Raw genomic sequence first — 21,539 nt, 5'->3', positions numbered from 1 at the left:
GTGGCTCTTTAATCCTTCTTCCAACACTGACTGTGGATCTTCCAGAACATCCGAGCATCAGTGTCAATGATCATCAACAGCAGTAACGTGCTGCGTCTTTGATCACACATTGTCCAACAATCCTCGCACGAGTTTGTGTGCTGGAGGCAAAATTCCTGTTTATCATGTCCGTGCTGTTTGTGCACATGGCCGCACTTTTAATTAAAAGCCGTCGTATCTCTCTCTCCGACATTGGACGGTGTGATCACTGCCTGTCACTTCAACTCAGGAAAAACATGTTTATTTTGGTTCCAGATTCATTTAATGGGCTTGTCAAAACTGATGAAAATTAGAGGAGGCAGAGGCGGCTGATAAGCCCCACTGTTATTAGATGGGCTGGAGCTGTTGTTTGCCTGCCTCAGATTGTCCTGTGTTGATGCATAAATGCCTGTGTACGGCTATCCAGCAATCTAAAGGGCATTCACGACCACAATCCATTCCCAGACACACTAAATCAGATGATTCAAGTTTACTTGGCTCAAACTTCAAAAAATAAATAAAAGATTTGACACCTGTAGCTACTAAAGAAGCCGCAAAGTATTCAGAAATGCCGCTGCAGTCTACACGGTGTTTTCTGAAATGTAGAACAGCTGAAGTAAATAGACATGGGAGCAGACAAACTCCTGTTCTACTCACTGGGGTGGGTTTTATCTTAGTTGTGTCTCCTGAACACAGAGAAGGAAGCAAAAGTTCGATTTTTCCAACTAATCCTACGAGGAGCAGAACAATGGCACACCGGTGCTGCATGGTTTGCATCAAATAAATATGTGTATCAAATGAAAAGTATGAGTTTTCATATCTGTATCTAAGTGTCACTCCAGAACCACATGATGACAACTGTATTTCTACAAATGGCACAGTATTGAGCCACTTTCTGCAGCTGCATAGGAGTAGATCAGATCGTAGGTACTATACAAGAGTGAAATGGGAAGATGATGGAATTGTACAGTTTCCCTGCATCTCATCATACAGTGCATCATACAGTGGTATTTGCTCCACATGGTGTGTTATATTGAAAAGCTCTCATGCAGACAGATGACAGCATGACATACTGTATGAATGCAACCATCTGCTCTCGATGTGGGCTTTAGAAGAGGGAATCATTGCATTGTACTTTTATTGTGTTTGTTGTTCATTGTCATCTTGTAAAAATGCAAATACGGCACATATGGAACATAACTAAGGAACTGGGAGCAAAGGGAGAGAGAAAGATGAAACAACAGGGGAAATTCAGAGTTCGAAAAAGAATGATAGAAAACTCATAATATAAGAAAGGAAGTCAGATACCATGTGGACATTGTTTGTTGTGTTGCAAACTATTAAGAGAATACGCTTTGACAGATTTGTTTTGCACTGCCTTTTAATGACACCTCATTTGGTGAAAAAACACTGAAGGTAACCCCTAATTGTTTTTGTTTACAACAATATTCCACATTTGAGTCAACACACACATTGTGGGTGTTTCTCAATCGCGAGTAAAGCTGCTGCAGAGCCACTATTTCAAGCATACTACGTCATCGAGTGCCGCCGAAGTACTGTACTGTTCCAATCTCCAGCATACTTGGAAATCTACCGAGCCCGGCGTACTCCGTTTGGAGAAATATCGAGGCTCCACATGCGTAGACTCCGCGGTCTTAAAATCCCCACAATGCTTTACGCACGGACCAATTTCCAAAATCTGTGGCGGAAAATGTAAGGCGGGGCCTCTCATATTATGCACACCTGCACACTTGCTAGCCTGTTCCACTCTTTGTTTTCCAAATGCCAGGAAGTATTCTTGGCTCGCTTCTGAAAGAAGATGCTCGGCAGACATGTGCTACCAAGCAAGCGTTCCTCGCGATTGAGAAACACCCACAGACTCATTTAATGCCAACATCATGATAAGTTTTAGTATTAGCTGAAGGCAAAATAAAAGAAATAGTGGACGCATACCTCAGAGTAGTAGATTTGAAGTTCTAGCTATTCACAAAGTTGGCTGATTTGTTACATAGATGAAAGGAAAATGTCTTCTGCTAACAGCTAAGCTATTCATGGGAGAGCATGTTGCTAATACTTTCGCCTTATCGGTTAAGACGGCTAAAATATTAGAAACATTTCTCTCTATTTCTGAAACACAACACATGTTCAGACTCTCTTTTTGATTTACTCAAATACTTAATTCATGCTAGCCATTGTTAGCAAACATTTTTTTGTGAATTACTGCCACCTCTGCTCTGGCCACAAAAATATGTTGTCATGCTCACTAAACGAAAAGGGGCTTACATTCATTGTCGAATGCACATCATTTACATTTCTTACACTGGATGAAGGGTTATTGTTTTTTTATTGTTGATGAATGAACACAAGGGAAGAATCATATTCGCAAGGCAAGGCAAGTTTATTTATATAGCACCTTTCAACACAAGGCAATTCAAAGTGCTTTACAAAAATGAAAGACATTAAGAGCATTAAGAAACATATTATAAAATGACATCTACAAACACTCATTTAAAAGCAAAGATAATAAAAGTTACAGTGCCGTTTAAGATGTGAATATATCAATTAAAAGCAGCGGCAAAAAGAAAAGTCTTCAGCCTGGATTTGAAAGTAGTCAGAGTTGCAGCGGACCTGCAGGTTTCTGGGAGTTTGTTCCAGATCTTTGGAGCATAATAACTGAATGCTGCTTCTCCATGTTTAGTTCTGACTCTGGGGACAGAAAGCTGACCAGTCCCTGAAGACCTGAGGGTTCTGGATGGTTCATAATTTAGCAGTAGGTCAGAAATGTATTTTGGGCCTAAACCATTCAAAGCTTTATAAACCAGCAGCAGTATTTTTGAAATCTATTCTTTGACACACAGGAAGCCAGTGTAAGGACTTCAGAACAGGAGTGATGTGATCCACTTTCTTAGTGTTAGTGAGGACTCGAGCAGCGGCGTTCTGAATCAGCTGCAGCTTTCTAATAGATCTTTTAGTGAGACCTGTAAAGACACCATTGCAGTAGTCGAGTCTACTGAAGATAAAAGCATGGACAAGTTTTTCCAAATCCTGCTGTGACATTAGTTTTTTAATCCTAGATATGTTCTTTAGGTGATAGTAGGCAGATTTAGTAACTGTTTTAATGTGACTGTTGAAACTCAGGTCAGAGTCCATGACTACACCTAGATTTCTGGCTTTATCTGTTGTTTTGAACATTGCAGACTGAAGCTCAGCGCTAACTTTTATACGTTCTGCCTTGGCTCCAAAAACCATTACCTCAGTTTGATCTTTGTTTAATTGGAGAAAGTTCTGACACATCCAGTCATTGATTTGTTCAATGCACTTACTCAGTGTTTGAATTGGGGCATAATCTCCTGGTGAAATGGGTATGTAAATGTGGGTGTCATCCACATAGCTATGGTAACTTATTGTGTAGATTTTCATTATCTGAGCCAGTGGTAGCATGTAGATGTTAAAATGAACTAAATAGTGCCTAGGATATTTGTTGTAATATCCTAGGCACTAGTTGGTGGTAACTCCAGTTGGTGCTGCACCGATGCTTCCTCCACATCATAGGTAACAGCCCTTAGGGAGTCATGACAACTCTCTCACAATTAAGTTGTTTTTCTTATAAGTACCAAATATGTATTTGACATTTACTTAAAATACCACATAACACAACCATAGACACAACGACAATTATGTCACATAACATTATCCTAATGTTGTTACAATAATGATCCCTTGCATATACCTGCCTTAATATCTCGATACCCGTATTGAAACAATACAATGGCAAGTAATGAAAAAACAGAAAAGAAAACATGGACCTTTTCTTTAAAATACAAATAAAACATACACTGCCTTGCATTTTTGTCAATGCAAGGTATGGGAAGATGTATAAAAGGAGCTATAAAACGACAGGACTGAATTATTGTACCATAGTGTGCATTAGCTTTATTTTACTGTATTAGAGTGGTATATGTTCAATTGGGTGTTGAGTGCTCCTTGTTCTAAACAATGTAGTACCCTAATGTAAGCAATAAAGCCCTCTCATAAACACACACACACTTGCACACACATACACACATTTTAAACATTTGGGCAAGCCACGCAAAGTGCTGAAAGCAAATGCCCCTAAGTGCTACCTTGGTACCTTCGAGAGAGAGATTTAAAGTGTGTTCTCTGTCCACTTAATGCTTTCACATTTCTAAGTGCACCGTTTGACCTTCTTACTGTCTCAGTGCCCAGTCCCCACCTCTTATGTCACTGAGTCTCTCAGGTTTGCCATTTTCCTCGAACTACAACCAAAAGAAGAAATCAAGAAATCGATGATGAGCCACTTGAAACACATTGATATAAAAACCAAATTCAAGCTATATTTATTTTGGTTTCATGTGTTGGTCCATTCACAGGACTCATATCTCAACACATGGCAATGCCCTAGGTGTCTGAAACTGTAGAAACCCTTTGACATCAGTATGTGAGGCATTTCAAGTAACAAGAATGTAAAAACCCTTCGGAGAACAAATAAAGGACTTTTGCCCAGGACACGTTCATGTCAAAATACTCAAAGTGTATTGTACTTTACATAACCAAACCACATTCTTTACCCATACCCAGTGCGTGTATTAATGACGCCAATGGGTCCCCTCTGTGTCAAGTTGGGAAAGAGAACAGATTTGGTCTCAAAGATCCCTTTTTCAACCATTACTTGGACACAAAGGATGTCTATATACAAATAATGATTGCACTCCGATTCCATTAACAAGTCGTTGAAAGGGCTGTTCATAAAGGTGTCTCGTAAAGTTTGTTGTACAGATAAACACATTCAAAAACAGAGTCCTAGTTGAATGCATTCTGGATTTTACTGACTATAAAACAAAGTATTTAGCTCCACAAATCGACATCAATGACATTCAGGGTGTATTTATAGACCATTGACATTTTAGAGGCTTAAAGGGGTCACTGTAAAAAAGCAAGGTACGTGTCTGACTTTATTTCTCTAGTGTTTCTTCAGGAAAAAGGCTTGATGACAGCCATTCATGTGCCCCTACCTGTCAAAATGCTCTCACCAGTCGTTTCACGTCTGAATGGACCCGTTTAACAACCAGTTGCAGCGCGTCACACAGTCTTTCGTTTTCTGTGCATGTCATCAAGAAGCGTATTAGCACATAGGGTCGGTTAGATGGCTAATGTGGCCATTTTTCGCCTCCAAACAACCTGCTTCACATCACACTATGGCAACACTGACGAAGCAGTGTCTACACATCGACATGCATCTCATAATGTGTTGCAGAGCTCCTCCAACAGACACATAATAGGCCCTTAACAGACCCAAGGGAGATTGTTAAAATAGCGCGGCAGCTTAGCTAAGACTAGCATTGAAGTATTCCCATGTGGGGATCATCAAATAGACACCTAAGGGATTGATGGCAGCCTTTAGCTCCTTCTAATAGTCACATGTTGGACAGATATGACTGCTAGGATGAGTCCCAGGTGGATTTGAGATATTTCACAGTACCTACCTGCTGGTTGTCAATAGAAATCAGATAGCTGAGGCGGGTTGGTTGCTTGGTGAGATGGTTAAATGGGGTTGCATGGAGCTGGGGTGGGGGTGCAGGAGAGGGTGATAAGCTAACACAGAGCAAATGGAGAGAGACTGCCTGGCTGCCGCAGAGGTGCAGTCTCCTCTCCTCTCATCATAACAGTTTAGATGCTATTTCTACTTGTTTTTTCCCCACCAAATCCTATTGCGTGTGACAAAAGTGTAAGGGAGAGAAGCTGTAAAGCCGCTTTTTCAGCGTCCACTTATTCCTTTCACCATCACCCTCTCCCTCCCAGCGTCTGTGGGTCTAACTTAGCCCCTCCTGTCCTCCCCAGCCTCCCCGTCTCCTGATCTCCCCAGGCCCCCCGCCCATCCTTCACTGGTCTTAATGACAGACATTTATTTAATTCAAGCTACTGGGAAATTAGATTAGTTTCGATAGAAGAGGACAGGGTATGGGTGGAGGGAAAGCAGGCAGTGGAGACAGAGGAAAGGAAAGGGAGAAAGAAAGTGAGAATGTGTTTGTATTACCCAATCATCCGCCACCTACACTACCTGCCTATCAGGTTTACTGCACGAACATTCTGTCACTAACTATATCCTGAGCCAGCAGGAACACAATGACAGAGAAGACGCTAATGAAGATGATAATCGTGGTGATGATGATCATGATGATGATGGGATGTTCCATCGGTTGGTAATGTGATCACATCCACAACAAGTTGCCTATTGCTTCTTAAATGCCTTCTCTTACAGCATTAAATTGGCAGAAGATCAACCGTTGGAAATTTGCTCTCCGACGAAGATCAGACTAACGCATGCTAGTGGAAGCGTTTAGTCAGCAGTGTGTGTGTGTGTGTAGGTGTGTGCGTGTGTGTGTGTTCTGCTTGTGCAGTGCATCGCCCTGCAGCTCTGACACAGTCCACAGAGAGGAAACCACGACAGGAGACCTCGGTTCAGACATATGTTCAATGTACCACTCTTCACATGCACAGACACGGAGGCACAAGCACACATTAAATTGATTGTTCCTTCATTTACTCTGAATTACAAGGTGATTATACACACACACACACACACACACACACACACACACACACACACACACACACACAGACGTGCACACTCAGCTAAATGCAAATGACATGAGATAAAGCACACACACACAACCTGCCTACAGAGATGCTATAGGCGGCTACAGAGGAGCACTCGGCTGCCTAAAGCCCCGAAGCGCTTGTCAACTCCTCCCTCCATCCCACGTCGGGGCTCTGCTTTTTAACTAAACATCTGGCTGTGTCAGCACCAGTTCATCACAGCAGGGACACACCACCCCCATCCGCCCTTTTTTTTGTTGCCTCTGTGTCTGTCTCTGCATGTGGGGATGCTGCAATCAGAGAAAACTCGACATTGCAAATTCAGATTCACACCAGTGGGGTGTTTATGAGTGAGCATTGTGCATACATATTCATTTTGATTTAATCATCAGGCAGAGGTGGATTTGGCTGGCTTTAACTGGACAAACATGGGTGTCAGGAATATGAATACATGCCAACAGACACCCACTCGCATATAAGGTGTTTACATGCTGAGATGAAACCAGCCTACCGGGCTATAACAATTAATCGCCTGCTACCTACAGCACATTAACATTAAGGTTGAGTCACCCCATTAAATGCGTTCAGCCTCCAGGGAAAGAGCTTTAATGTTCGCTGAGAGAAAGCACAAATAGCTCGGAACAAGCCGGAACCATTTTGTATTTAGGGTCTAACCAACGGCATACAGCATGCATTAATGCGAGCACTTTGCAAAACAGTGGGGAGTATGACCGATGATTTATGGCAACCGTCATAGATTCAACATGTTCAAGATTCAAAGGTTTATTGTCCTAACATATACACAACTACGGTGTAGTATGAAACACTTAGATCACAGGTTCCTTAACAGTGCAATTACAATACTTAAAAAAAAATATATATAAACAATAAAAATCAACAATTAAAATAACAATAGCGCCAGCTCAGGTGTTAAATGGCCTTATGGCCTGTGGGATGAAACTGTCTCTGAGTCTGGTGGTTTCTGTCCTGCCTGCTAGACGGCAGCAGACAGAACAGTTTGTTGCTGTGTTTGATAATCCTGTGGGCTTTCTTCCTGAGCCGCCGGTTGTATCAGATCATTCTTAGCAAAATAAGTCATGTTCAGTGATTTTGTTCATAATATCTTAATATCTTAAAAATGTGTTTAACATGTGGTCATTGGTCCCTCCAATATACAAAACTCTTTATTCACACACCGCTAACCTCTTAGCATTTGACTCACACCAGAACAACTGTATCCTGCCACCAGCCTCCATCTCGTCTTTCCAGATGAATAAAGACAGAACTGTTTTCTCATGTTGTTAGTATTCCCTCCGTTGATTCTTTATTGAGTTACTGTCTTTTCTGTCTTTCACCACAAGAGCTGATACCATTTTTCTAAATTAAATTGCAAAACCAAAGATGTTTTTTTGTAATAACAAGACCAATGCTGGCCAAATAAAGTAGTCCTCATGTCTCAGGATCACAGCCTTAAGAGAAAGAGTCAAATTGCAGCTAATTAGTCACTCTTATGGATACATTCTATTCTATTGTTGTAAAGGTGACTGGTATGGTTGTCTTCATTTACACCTAACTGAGGAAATGAATAGATGACATCCTGACAGGCTCCCATATGCAGAACAATTAAAAGTTTGAATCGCTTGAGGTCTCTTGAAATAACCTCACAGTCTGTTCTGAGCTTTTTCTGAGAGACAACAGATAGATCTGTTAATTGTGACCGGGTATGTGATGTGTGAATGTGTACATCCTTTTCCTGTGCTGAAATCTCACCAAGTCTGCTGCTAGTCTGCAACAAAGACGGTGATGTCAAAACACATGCTGCTGTGGTGGTTGATTTAAGTTACAAGGTGAGAGGCACACATTTGGAGAGAAACTTCAATTATTGTAAAAGGTTTAAGCAGCAAATACTATTTTGAGAACAAAAATAAACTCTTAAAATGTTGCCTTTTTATGTATTGTGTAGCCTAATTCAATGAGAAGAATGTCTGCCTCGGCCCGAACCTCACCAAGGTTTTAGAGCCTGCGTTCACTACTTTAATTCCACACTCACAGAGTAACCTTTACGGCCTGAGCTAAGAAAATAACCGCTTGCTGAAAATGGACTTGCCCTTGATACCGTCTGGTTGCGAGTAGTAAAGAAATACCCCATTGTATCAGGTAGTTAAGATCTTTTTATTACCATTGTCAAGACTACTTAAGCAAGCTATCCTTCTCGTCAACGATGTTCCTAAAGAACTAGCAAAGGGAGCGCTTCATTTGTTCGTGGGGCATACGAGGAGAAGTGTCCTCTGTTGCCTCCCTGATGAAGAACATTATCCCACAAAGGCACCCATAAGTCATTAACTGGCCTCTTCTATCTATCTTCTTTGCTATAATTATACCAACTAAAAGGCTAAAGGTTACAATTCTATCCTGTCCATTTACCTTCTAAAGTCACAAGTTTAAGACCACTGAAACACTTCATCTAAGATTTTAAGTTGTAAATTGTCATAGGACACAATATTACATCAATATGTTGATGCGGTGTGTGGCGCAGTGGGTTGTGCGTATGTGCTCGGATCAGGGGGTCACAGGTTCAAACCCCACTGCAGTCAGCATGTCGTTGTGTCCCTGGGCAAGACACTTCACCCCAAATTGCTCCTGCACTGTAAACAAATACATGTTGACTCAACTTAAAATCATTTGTAACCCTGTTGCCTTAACATTTTGATTAGGGCCAGGAAAGGATATCAAGTAATGTCAACTCTCAATTACGTTTCTCCAACTTAAAAAGCCAAGTTCACAGGACTCTAAATAAAGCAAGTAAACCATTCGGTGAACTTCTTTTTTTTAGTCAAATTAACAAATATTCAACAACTTTTCTCAAATTATCTCAACTCACCCTTAAGTGTCTCAAACTTAGAATAATTAGTTCAATTGACAAACTGTGTAGTCAATAAAACACTGAATGAACTAACTACCCTAAGTCTCATCAACTTATTAGTTTGAGCAGTACCAACAAAGTTATTAAAGTTGTTTAAACTTGACTTTATGTTCAGTGAACATAGAAAGTTGTCTGGTCTAGCAATCTTAAATTCAGACAACTTTTTTGAATTAACAATTGCTGTGGCTACCGAATCCAACATTTTCAAACCGGTGAAGTGAATTTCTGAAACAATTAACAATCAAAAACATACATTTATTCATAATGTAGTAAATCCACAGTATTGAGTAAGTCGCTTTGGATAAAAGCGTCTAACAAGTAACATGTAATGTAATGTAATGTTAAGGAATACTGTCCCTTGGAAATGTGATCTTCATGGTGGACCAAAAAAAGTGAAACGACTGCCCGGAGTTATGTTCGCAAGATCCAGTGCAGCTGTGTTGTTTTGAGTGCAGTGCACGTAAGCAGTACTTATCTCTGAAGAAAAGGGGCCTTTAGTGATTACAGTGTATTGGCAGTTGGGTGTGTGTAACAGCAGTCTCCTGAGTACCCCATTACCTCTGATTTTAAGTGTGTTCAGAGCAACAGGCCAGGCGATACAGTCCCTCCTCTGAAGATCCCAGAGGCATTCTGCTCACAGACAGGACACAGAGCACCAGAGGCGAATTATAGGGCCTCATTCACAGTCATGGAATCACATTTTCTACTATTTAAAACATTTGCCATCCATCCCTTTGTTATGGTGCATTTGGTCTTCTACTCAATAAAACCTAAATATTTATCGACCACCATTATAGACTAATATGTTGTATTATCCGCATTACATTTAATACCTTGCTGGTATTACATAACTCTTTCTATTTCACTCTAACCTGCATTGAGTGATATTTTTGGCCACATGCAGCAGATAACCATATTCTTAATTATAAAATATCATCAGGTTAGCCAACAGTTGCTTCTTTATGCATCCAACAGACATTAAGCAGCATTAGCATTTATTTAGTCAGGTTTCTATCCACCTTGTGAACATCACTATGTAACACTTGCGCTTCTATTGGCTAGCACTCCAACAAATTGTATGTGATAGGCTAGGGGGCGGGTGTTTTGTAAGCGGTTGACCAATCATAACAGAGCCGGCCAGCTAACCAATCAGAGCAGACTGGGCTCTGGTTTCAGACAGAGGGTGAAAAGAGGTGCTGCAGATATGGAGCTGAAAATGGGCATAATAGGGCCCCTTTAAGTAATAGTGTAAAGATTCCACATGTAACATATTATTTGTATTTTGTAGTATAACAGCTTTTACTCACATAAAACAACTGTTCCAATGAGTTTCCATGCAGTAATACAAGCTTCATCACCTTTGCCTATCAAGGATACACACATTGAGTGGAAGTGACACACGCATTGCGACTTTTCACATCGCTCATGAATCCGTCAGGCACGTCTTTTGCGAATAAATATAATTGAAAGAAAATCATTACAAAGAAAAGAATCACTGACCCTCTCCAGAGTCAGCAGCATAGTGTCTGCAGGACTGGATCTGCATTCCTGATGCTATCATACGGAGATGAAGGTCAGATTGCATGTTGAGAACACGTGTCTATCTGATAGTCTAATATAAAAGCTCTTCAGTCAGCGGCATGTTTTTATGCGTCGCTTTGAGGGTTGAGTATATGATCGCTCGCTCCACAAGGACCCTATTACCGCAAAACGTTAATGCTCCATGTCATTGTGCTTTCGTTCAGTCACTTTAGTACAATAATTAATCAAAATAAACATACAGCGCTTGACAATAAGGCTTTTATATTCGGCACTAATCAGACAACTCATTAGGCAGTAATGAGCCGACTCTGCCTGCACTTGTCGTGTTTGGGGGAAGTTTGGTGCATGGGGAGAAGTGTGTGTGTCTGTCTGTGTGTGTGTTTGTGTGTGAGAGAGAGAAAAAGAGAGAGCACACAGAAACACATGGGTACACATGCACCCACACATACACACTAACCAGCCGGCACTCCTGTAGTCCCACTCCAATTATGGCAGCATCTCACCCGGGAAGAAGCCCACTTACACAGCATTCACTTTATGAATAATTGATTGTTTGTGCCAGTGTTATATTTGTAAATACACGTTTGCTCTCTGATTAATAGTTTTCTAGACATACTCATTTGTTCAATTTGATTAGACTCTTAAATGTATTATTTATTAGCTGAAAAAGGCTCTCCGGTTATTAGTCATCACAAGGGCAACAAGAAGATCTGGCATAAGGACGCATCTGCAGGCAAGCAGACGCGTTCACGTCAATCCGCACTCCGTCACATGGCAGGTGGCTGTGTGTGTGTGTGTGTGTGTGTGTGTGTGTGTGTGTGTGTGTGTGTGTGTGTGTGTGTGTGTGTGTGTGTGTGTGTGTGTGTGTGTGTGTGTGTGTGTGTGTGTGTGTGTGTGTGTGTGTGTGTGTGTGTGTGTGTGTGTGTGTGTGTGTGTGTGTGTGTGTGTGTGTGTGTGTGTGTGTGTGTGTGTGTGTGTGTGTGTGTGTGTGGTGTGTGTGTGTGTGCGATTTTGTGAATATTTTAACCGCCTTTCAGCATGTGTTTGTGCATGTCTTTTTAACTCGCAGATAAGCTTGTTGCATTCATCACATTATTGCCTGATAGTGATTTATTTTGCTGCCCAGATCATTTTGTATAATCTTACATTTTACAATCAAGACCATTTAAAGCCAATGTTACAAATGTAGCAGCAAATAGGAAGTGAATAAAGTGGATTTCCATCAGCTCTGTAAAAACTGTCTCACACAAAGCTCCAATGTTAGAACAAAAAGAGCTGTTTGGCAGCTGAAGAAAGTCTAGGGGAAAAGCACACACATGCCCAAAAAGGACCTAAAGACATTACACAAACTCATGCATTGATGGAGATGTTACCATGTCATGTTTACACTGGCAGTTGTGGGTTTGGTGGCAAAAAATGTTTTTTGTCCGTGCTGGGACTTGAACCTGTGACAATCCAGGGACCATCTGATTCCAAAGCCTCTATGGACTGAGATAATGTCCAACATAATATTAGGAGCAGCTATCACCGTGGCCCTCTTACTCTGAATAAGTGCTGCATTCTTTAAACAGGTCAGCATACTAAACGTATGGAATTAAAGCATTGATTCAGTCATTCATTTCAGTAATTCAACACTTTGTGGGAGCTAAACCACTTCTATTTTCATGGCATTGATGAGTTGAATGAGAAACGGTTACATTTTGGATGAGTTTGTAATATGTGGGAGTCTGCATCATCACTTGCTTTCACTCATTATTTTCACAGCAGCTTCATAAAGAGCGCAGGTCAGAGTATACATTCAAAAGAAAAACGAATAGAGTGCTTCAGACCAGAATGCTAGATGTGTGTCTGAATTTTGAATTTGTTCAGCAAAGATGACCGAGCAGCAGGAGATCATCCATGTGACCGGCAGAGGACTTGTTTCAGTGCTGCTGATTTACTATTCTTTTGGAGAAAAGGGAAATTGTTAGAACCAATTTCTCAGGAGGGCTTACATGGTATTTATTATCTATCCTTATATCTTATTGTAGTCAGTGCAGTACTCATGTGAAAAATGTGTACGGTGTCATAATTCTAACTGTGCTTGCATGTGTAAATTATCTACTCGCAAATGCTCTATGAATCAGTTGATCCAGCTGCAACAGTTGGATGGGGAACATATGCATATAGTATATAGTAGCAAATACTGTATACATAGTGACGTCACTATGTAACAATCATGCTTCTATTGGCTAGCGTTCCAACACATTGTACGTGATAGGCTAAGGGGCGGGAAATACCTAAGCTGTTGACTTATCACAACAGAGTCGGCCAGCTAACCAATCAGAGCAGACTGGGCTCTGGTTTCAGACAGAGGGTGAAAAGAGGTGCTGCAGCACAGGCAGTATGAGAACAATAAAGAGCTTTTTGAACATTAAAGCGTGGAAACGTGTCACAGTAGAGGCACTAAATATAAAAAGGAACCTGGAAATTAGCATAATATGTCCGGTTTAAACATAACTCTGAGTGCCTGCAGTCTAAATAAAGGATAACATTACATTCTGTTTTAAAGCATACGAGTGGTCCACCAATTGAGAAGTACATCAAAAGGAGTCAGCGATGGTTAGACTGGACCCTGGGTATTTGTTGACCCGTTTCTTGATGAGCCCTCTTGATCAATCCTCCAAAATAAAATGGGTTCTTACCCTGACCGGTCTTCACCCTATCAAAAAGTTTCATTAAAATGGTGGCAGCCACTTATCCGTTTTCCTGCTGACAAACAGACAAAACAAACAAACCAACATGAAAATATGACGTCCTTGGCGGGGGGTAGAAATTATAAATCATTTTTGTGGTTATGGTACCTGAAGATGGATTGCCATCTGATAGAAGTGAATCAAACCTAATACTAAATTTTACAGTTTGAGAGTTGGGCTTCACAATCTGAGAAACATCTTCAATAATTATATTACTTTTGTTAGAATAACTGATATTAAAGTGTACTCAGTTCTTCTTGTGTGCCGCTCCTTTTATCATACTGCCAAATTGGTTTAGAAAAAATGGCTTGTGGAATATAAAAAAAAAGGAAAGAAAACTATTTCCAACTATCTGTTATTGAACAAATTGAACATTAAAATGAACACAAAAGGCTCCGATAAAATACAAAATAATAAAAGTTCCCTTTTCTACTGATGCTCTTTTTCAAACGATTACAAATTCTACAATAGTGCAATATATTTTACCATGTGTTTTTCGTTCAAATTGAAACCAAGACGACGATTAAATAACAATATGTTGTGTCGCCTGTAATTGTGATTTGTTAATTGTGCCTAATTCAGCTGATACAGCATTTACAGTGCTATTGTTGAAAACACGGAAACCTGTTGCAAAGAGGTTGTGGACGAATGCCCAGCAACTGAATATGGGGGGGGGGGGGGGGGGGGGGTCTCACTTACAAAACGTGTGTGTGTGTGTGTGTGTGTGTGTGTGTGTGTGTGTGTGTGTGTGTGTGTGTGTGTGTGTGTGTGTGTGTGTGTGTGTGTGTGTGTGTGTGTGTGTGTGTGTGTGTGTGTGTGTGTGTGTGTGTGTGTGTGTGTGTGTGTGTGTGTGTGTGTGTGTGTGTGTGTGTGTGTGTGTGTGTGTGGTGTGTGTGTGTGTGTGTGTGTGTGTGTGTGTGTGTGTGTGTGTGTGTGTGTGTGTGTGTGTGTGTGTGTGTGTGTGTGTGTGTGTGTGTGTGTGTGTGTGTGTGTGTGCGCCAACTGAAGAGAGGAGGAAAAGCAGCGCCGCTCTGCACCATATGCCCAATATGAGCCTGCCTGCCAAGTTGTAGGGGATACTGGCAACTGCTAGCAAGGCTGAATTCTTGACAGAGGGAGATGAATAATTGAACATGTGCGGAGCGAAGTTCTGTTGGGCTAGACTGGGGTGCCTTTATATATTGAGAAAGGGGAATGGAAATACTGTCTACAAGCAAAACTCTCATTTAGATAGTGATGTGTTTGCTTTTTGTAAACATGTCAAAAAGTTGCTGGGAATGTAAGATAAACTTGAATGGATTCCTTGCCAGACATGAGTGGGAAAAAAGCTAAACCTATTGGCATTTGTGCATTTTGATCACAACAACTATCTAAAGATGCCAAGAGCTGTATTGAGCCTCCAATTTTGTAAAGAAAATCAATAAACATGCTGAAAAATAAGACATGTTTGAAGAAAAGAATCTGTAACTTAATGGATTCAGCTGATACATCTTTTCTAACAGGGTATGCTTTTTGCTGATATTATTATAATCAATCAACCTCCAGTAAATGCTGCAAAACAAGCTTCTAAGACCTTACACCAGGCTCTTATAATTGACCCGTACTCCAACCCAATCTGACACAGATATTGCAATTGGTTGATATTTTAGTGACCCTGAAATACAAAAATATATATGTTTTAGTCCATACTGTATGTTGAAAGCAGGCATTTAAAGTTACTTCCACCTTTCAAGCTGTGCATTATTTCCTGATCGCAAGTGCAACACATGAGACAGGCGAGAAGAGGAAATAGTTGTTTACTGAAACACAGCTCCATCCAGCATAGCTAGTGTGTGAGAAACTATTCATGACACCTTTCAAGTGGTGATACCATGTGGGATATGCAGCAGCTTGTTTGTGTTATTGTGAGAGTTCGGTTTCACCAAAATCACACAAATAAACAGTCCGATCGAGGCAGCGGTAGACTAGAAAATTCAACTTTTAAAATGACTCGTTTTATTGATGGAGTCTGGTCACTTAGACTAAAGCATGCAAAATGACAGCTTTAGTTGTCCATCGTAAAGGTAAATCGTTTAGGTAGAAATATAATGAATATAGTGTACACTTAGAGAGGCCCTATCATGCTTTGTTGGGTTCTCTCTTTCCTGTGTGTTATACACTGTATGTTTTTGTGCATGTACATTGTCTGCAAATGTTAAAATCCCAGACTTCCCTCCAGAGGGAGTTACTCTCCTACACACACTCTCTCCCTGCCTGAAACGTCTTCCCTTGCACATCACTATGTAACACTTGTAAAACTGATTGTCTATTGGCTAGCGCTCCAACCCATTGTACGTGATCTCTAAGCAGTTAACCAAAGCTCTTTAAAAATAAAGAGCTTTTTCAAAATTGAAGCATGGAGACATGTCACAGTAGAGACACAAAATACAAATATGAACCTGAAAATGAGCATAATTTACTAGGTAGAACACTGAGTGTGGATAAGTACCACAAACAACCCCCATTCAAACAAACTAAAATGCCCCTTTAACTCAAACCTTTTCATGAAATCCTGAAACCTCAGTTTTCTAGGTCTCTATCAGCTTTAAGGCTTTTAGATAAAGAAATGTAAGCAGTAAATGCAAAGTTGGAGCCACAGAGATGACTTCTGATCAAATCTGACTAAGCAACTCTGCTGGAGGACATGAGAAGGGCAGGCAGCCAGAAGAGAGAAGACGAGAGCTGCCTCTCCTCTCTCTGTCACCCAGCTGTGGAGTCAAGGTCTGAATAAATACCGCCCATGACGATGTACATAAGTGTGTTCAATATGCATATGCAACATCCCGCAATTCTCTTGAGTGAGCACAAGTGGAATATAGACATCACAACAAGCGTTTGAAGATAATGATGAATCCCGCTGCTTGAGGCAATGACAAGAAGTATAAGAGGGAAAACAAACTGCATTCTGGTTAAATGGTGCTGCCTTTGATAATAGACAGAGACAAATGTGAGCGACTAGGCGGTAGTGACAGCAAATTCTCTCCAATAGTATCCCTGTGTTCTGTATACTGTGTGTCACTGTCCGGCTATTGCATGTGACTGCCCATTAATCCTCAGAAATGGATCTGTTTTGCTCCATTGTTTAACGGTGTCTTTGCAATGCCACGTTTACTGAAGCCTATTATGTACTAATCATCCTCCTCTCTCTCTCCTCTCCTTGCCCTTTTTCTCTTCCTCTCTTCACAGATACCACCCTGTCCAGTGAACGTGGTAAGTACCGCCGCCGCCGCACACACCCGTGATTTAGAGCCGTCTGTGCGTGGACTGCCAACAGCGGATTGGCTGTTGGCATTAATGTGGAAGGAACCATTTTCAGATGTTTGTCTCAGTGGGGGAGCGTCGAGCCGCGCACATCATTTGAATCACCAGGAAGCTATTTTCCTCTCCATCACATTGCGTGTCACGGCCAATGTTGAAACGCAGAGAGAAAACATCAAGTGGAGGCAATTATGAAAGCAGCATCCACAGACCCATGTGGCCAATCAGAATTTGAATATAGCATATTTTCCCTGCATGCATTTTGCCTCGACCTACTTAGTCAATTTACCCCCTTTTGACTCCAATAGAATTCAATATGGAGCCAATAAGTGGTTTCCTTTTCACTTCGTCTCATTCCAGCTTTAGTGCATATCCATGTAGTCTAAATAGAGAGGAGATGGATTCTCCCACTGAGGCAGACTCTCCTCCCATTTTATTTTGAATTTGGCTCCCCTCTGTCATGCTGTTATTAATGGCTTCCTGTGCTTGGAGGAGCACTTTAATCACTTCATCAAACAGGTTTAAAGAGATAGTCTGTCTGCAACACTTGCACTGTCACTTTGCATGTGTGTGTGTGTGTGCCCTGGCCAGACATCTGGTTCGCCCTGTAAGCAGCGTGATGGCACCAGTGGCAGCCTCTCTTTTTCTATAACTCGTGTGCCTATAGTCTCATCAGAGTTTCAGTATGGCACAGAGAGAAGAAGTGATCTCGCTGAACTCTCTCTCGGCTCCATGAAGGATACTGCTTTGGGGTGAAATTGTTGAGCTAAATTGGTGTGGTGGCTTCACACGGCGTAGACAAAACACCACACGCTGTGTGTCTGCTCTTTTGAAACCTCAAAGTGGCGAGAGGGAGGAAAAGTGTAATGTTGTGGTTCAGATCAAGCTCTTTGAGGATTTATAGTTGTGTATCTGGTTAACCCCCATTTGCTGGTGGGGGACACGGTGAACCGCGGCACAGAGAAGCTGCTGTGATCAATGTTTTATTAGCAAGTTGCGACAGTATGGCTCTTTTCCCTCTATTCCAGTTCAACTTGAATACATACCAGGGAATAAGAAGTCACAATAGGGCCAAGATTTGTATTCATCCTGGGGGGTTGTCCTTGATTTTGACCTCATCTTTGCCTTTTGTAACCACCCTCACATTAAAACACACAAGTTCTCCCACACCTCCTTTCCTGTGCTGCATAGTAGTCGCATAATGTGAGCGATGTCCCACAAAGCAAACCAGAAAAAGAGGAGGAAGGCAAAGAATGGATTAAAAAGCAGGTGAGAGGACGCAGTGCTGGAGGTCTGTGTGCCCTTGGTCCCATGATGAAACGCAGCCAGCAGGCAGCCGTCCAGCAGACCGCTCATCACTCACCTCAGCATACATCATTCACGCCAACCGAATCCTGTCTTCATACATGTGGCTGTGGAAGAAACATACCTGCAGTGCACAACGGCCTCCCTGTGCTTCCCAGGCTCCTCTCCGCCCCCTCCACACTGATGAGGTGTGTTTGGAGTCGTCTGATAGGCCTCCTCCATGTGAAGTGGCTGCCACCGCATCCTCTCCCGGCTTAATTGGCTCTACCTGAGGCAGGAGGGCAAGGTGTAATTGCGATAAGAGAAAACGCTGCGGTTGGCTGGTTTTAGGGCCCTTATCTATAGTCTCCGGATTGATTATGGTTTTTCTGCCAGTCGTGCAAATTGTTCAACCCCATCCACTGGACAGGAAACCTCCTTAACTCTGTCACGGTCAAACCGCAGTGCACATCGGCAAACTATAAACCAGACGGTGCATGTACTGCTGATTAGGCTACAATATTCTGACCACTGGCTTCATGCTTCCTTTTTTTTATCACGGCAAAAGGGATTTTATTATAAACAGTACAGTTTAGCATCTGTTGTACCATTTAAATGGATACATTAACAAGGATTTACTGTAGTTTGCTGCAGTTAATTTCAATTCACAAAGACAATTGCAGCATCATTATTCCTCCTAAATGCTAAAATGAACTGCATTTAAGGAATTCTACACCCATTAAAGGACCATTTGATTATAATTTACTTACCAGCTGTTTCCCTTGCTGAATTCTTGAGGAGAACTTATTGTATTCCATGCCTCCATGCCTCTGAATCTTCATTTTTTAGGGAAATTAGGGATTGATCTTTTGCTTGCTTCCTTGCTGCAATATAAAAGAGACATTTGATTTCAATATTCTCTCTGTGAGCAGCAGCCGTTTAGCTTACCCATGCATAGACAGTGGAAAGAGGGGCAAAAAGCTATAGGCTCTGTCCAAAGCTAAAAAAAGCTAACGTGCTATTAGTTTGGCTACTGTACACGAGAATGGTATCATCTTGCCATTTACTCTTGGCACAGAAGCCAATAAGGGCTTGTTTTGCTCACACTGAGTAGGGCTGCACGATTTTGGGAAAAAATGTAATTGCGATTTTTCTGACAAATATTGCGATTCGATTTGCGATATTTGTTTTTAAGCGACCCAACGGAAGTTTATTGTAAAATGCGGCCATATCTCCGGCTAGGAAGGTCGCATCAACATGCTCCCTTCTCTAGCACCCCCGCAGCCCGAGCTACGAGTGAAAGAACTAAACTTACATTAAACTTCCGTTGGGTTGCTTTAAAGTCAAGCTTCAGTTTAAGACTCACCCTGTAATAGATGTAGAACATGTGATGGAGCATTACTAACCTGACTCAGATGGTTTGTTTCACCAAACCATCAGGAAAGCTCCATTGGAAGCCATTTGGAAAAGTATTTCAAAAATACTTGGCAGGTGATTGGACCAATCTATCACCTTCTATCATGGGCCACTTCTGATTGGTTAACAATGGCTGGTACATGTGGAGCACAGCACTTCTGATTGGTGTGGATGACTGACACACAAGAAGTACACTGTATTATATTTTCTAATCTTCACATGTAACACTCCTGCACCAAATGCACCCACTGAAATGCTCAGTGTACAGTCCATTATTTCCCTCAGTCTGTGTCTACCCCACCCTGTCCTCTCTTTCTCTGCTTTTGAGTATTGGTTGGGGCTGAAAGAGCATCTAATGGGCTGTGAAATGTCTCCAAAGCTACAGCAACAACACAAGCTAATGTCTCAAAGCCCTTCTGAAACAACACGAGCAGCACAGAACCCTGACAGTGCAAAGAGAAGAGAAGGGATTGGGGAGTGGGGGGGGGGGGCATCCCCGGTTTCCTCTTATGTGTCAAAGAGGCCATTTCTGTCAGCCTAATTGAAGTGAAGCTTTCCTAGTGGCTTTGGTGAAATGGCGTAATTGCCTGCTGGAATGGATCAGACTGCACTGATGGCTGTAGGCTTTCCTTTTCCCATGTAGCCCAACACGAGATCCTGAACACTGTTCTGACATATGCTGTTTCAATCTTTCTAGCTGCAGAGCACACTGCTTAGGAGGGCAAATTCAAGGCTCAGGGATATTGACAGGGCAGCTTGATATATTACAGTTAGCAATCTGAGCCCGACAAGGTGATTTACCTGCATGGAACCTGAGAGCTCCTCCGTAAAGTGAACTAAGGCAGTAGTAGTTTCACAGCTTGCCTAATGGGGCTAATTTAAACATGTGTTCATTTAAAGAGTACCTAATAAGCTGGCTGTGTTTTATTAAACAAAAGGAATTATGTATTAAAAAAAGATCTGAGATGTTAGCGCTAAATGTCTTTGCCGAGGAGAAGGAGTGTGGAATGCCATTCCTGATCATTTGAAAGCATTTTACCTTCAAATGTGGTGAAGCATGCGACCCCTTCTGCTTCTCTTCCCCCTCAGTACCAATTAAAGCTGTTTTTCTGCAGCGGATCTTGAGCTGATGAAGACAGCCACTAAGAGCTCTTGAAGTAAAGTCACACAGGACCTGTATGGCAGATGGTTTGTGCAAGAGTTTGTGCAAAGAGAGAACGAAGCGAAGAAGGAAACAAACAAGCATAAAAATGGCATCCTGTCTCCGGCGAGGAGCTGCTATATTCCACCCAATTTAAGACTTACCATTTCTACATTTTTTAACTTTTCCTCAAAAATGCTGTCAAACCTGCGGGAGACAGGGGAAAACATACAGATCTTGTTCTGTTCAGAATTTTTGCACACCATCTTCCAAAAACGATCGAGGCATCTCAAGTATTTCTCAATACAAAAAAAGAGCTGGGAACTGCTTGATCTCGTGGCTTTGGCCAACTCTCCCTGTTGAATGGAAACAAGCTTTGCTCCGGCCTTTCCCTACAAAGTGACGGCAGAGGCACAGAGCCTAATGGCTACAATTCTGTCTTTTCCCAAAAAGAAGGTTTGATCCGTTTTTTCAGGCCTCTTTTTGTGATGCAGATGAAAGCAGACGGGAAACTTACTGGAACCAAATGGGGCTAAGGCTGAGAGTTTGTGCTTCTGCTTGGTAT

At 41.7% G+C, this 21,539-nt stretch overlaps 1 protein-coding gene across 1 annotated transcript in view; it reads left to right on the top strand.

Moving 5' to 3' along the window:
• Positions 1 to 21,539, top strand: part of LOC117475418 (cadherin-4-like) — a 211,698-nt gene that overhangs the window by 71,716 nt on the left and 118,443 nt on the right. The window contains 1 exon segment of the mRNA XM_034121602.1: positions 17,062 to 17,085. Coding sequence (XP_033977493.1) covers positions 17,062 to 17,085 — 24 coding nt within the window.

This window comes from Trematomus bernacchii, unplaced genomic scaffold, assembly GCF_902827165.1.
Source record: "Trematomus bernacchii unplaced genomic scaffold, fTreBer1.1, whole genome shotgun sequence".
NCBI classification, from domain to species: domain Eukaryota; kingdom Metazoa; phylum Chordata; class Actinopteri; order Perciformes; family Nototheniidae; genus Trematomus; species Trematomus bernacchii.
Note: the sequence above shows the minus strand (reverse complement) of the source record. Positions and strands in the feature narration are given on the sequence as shown.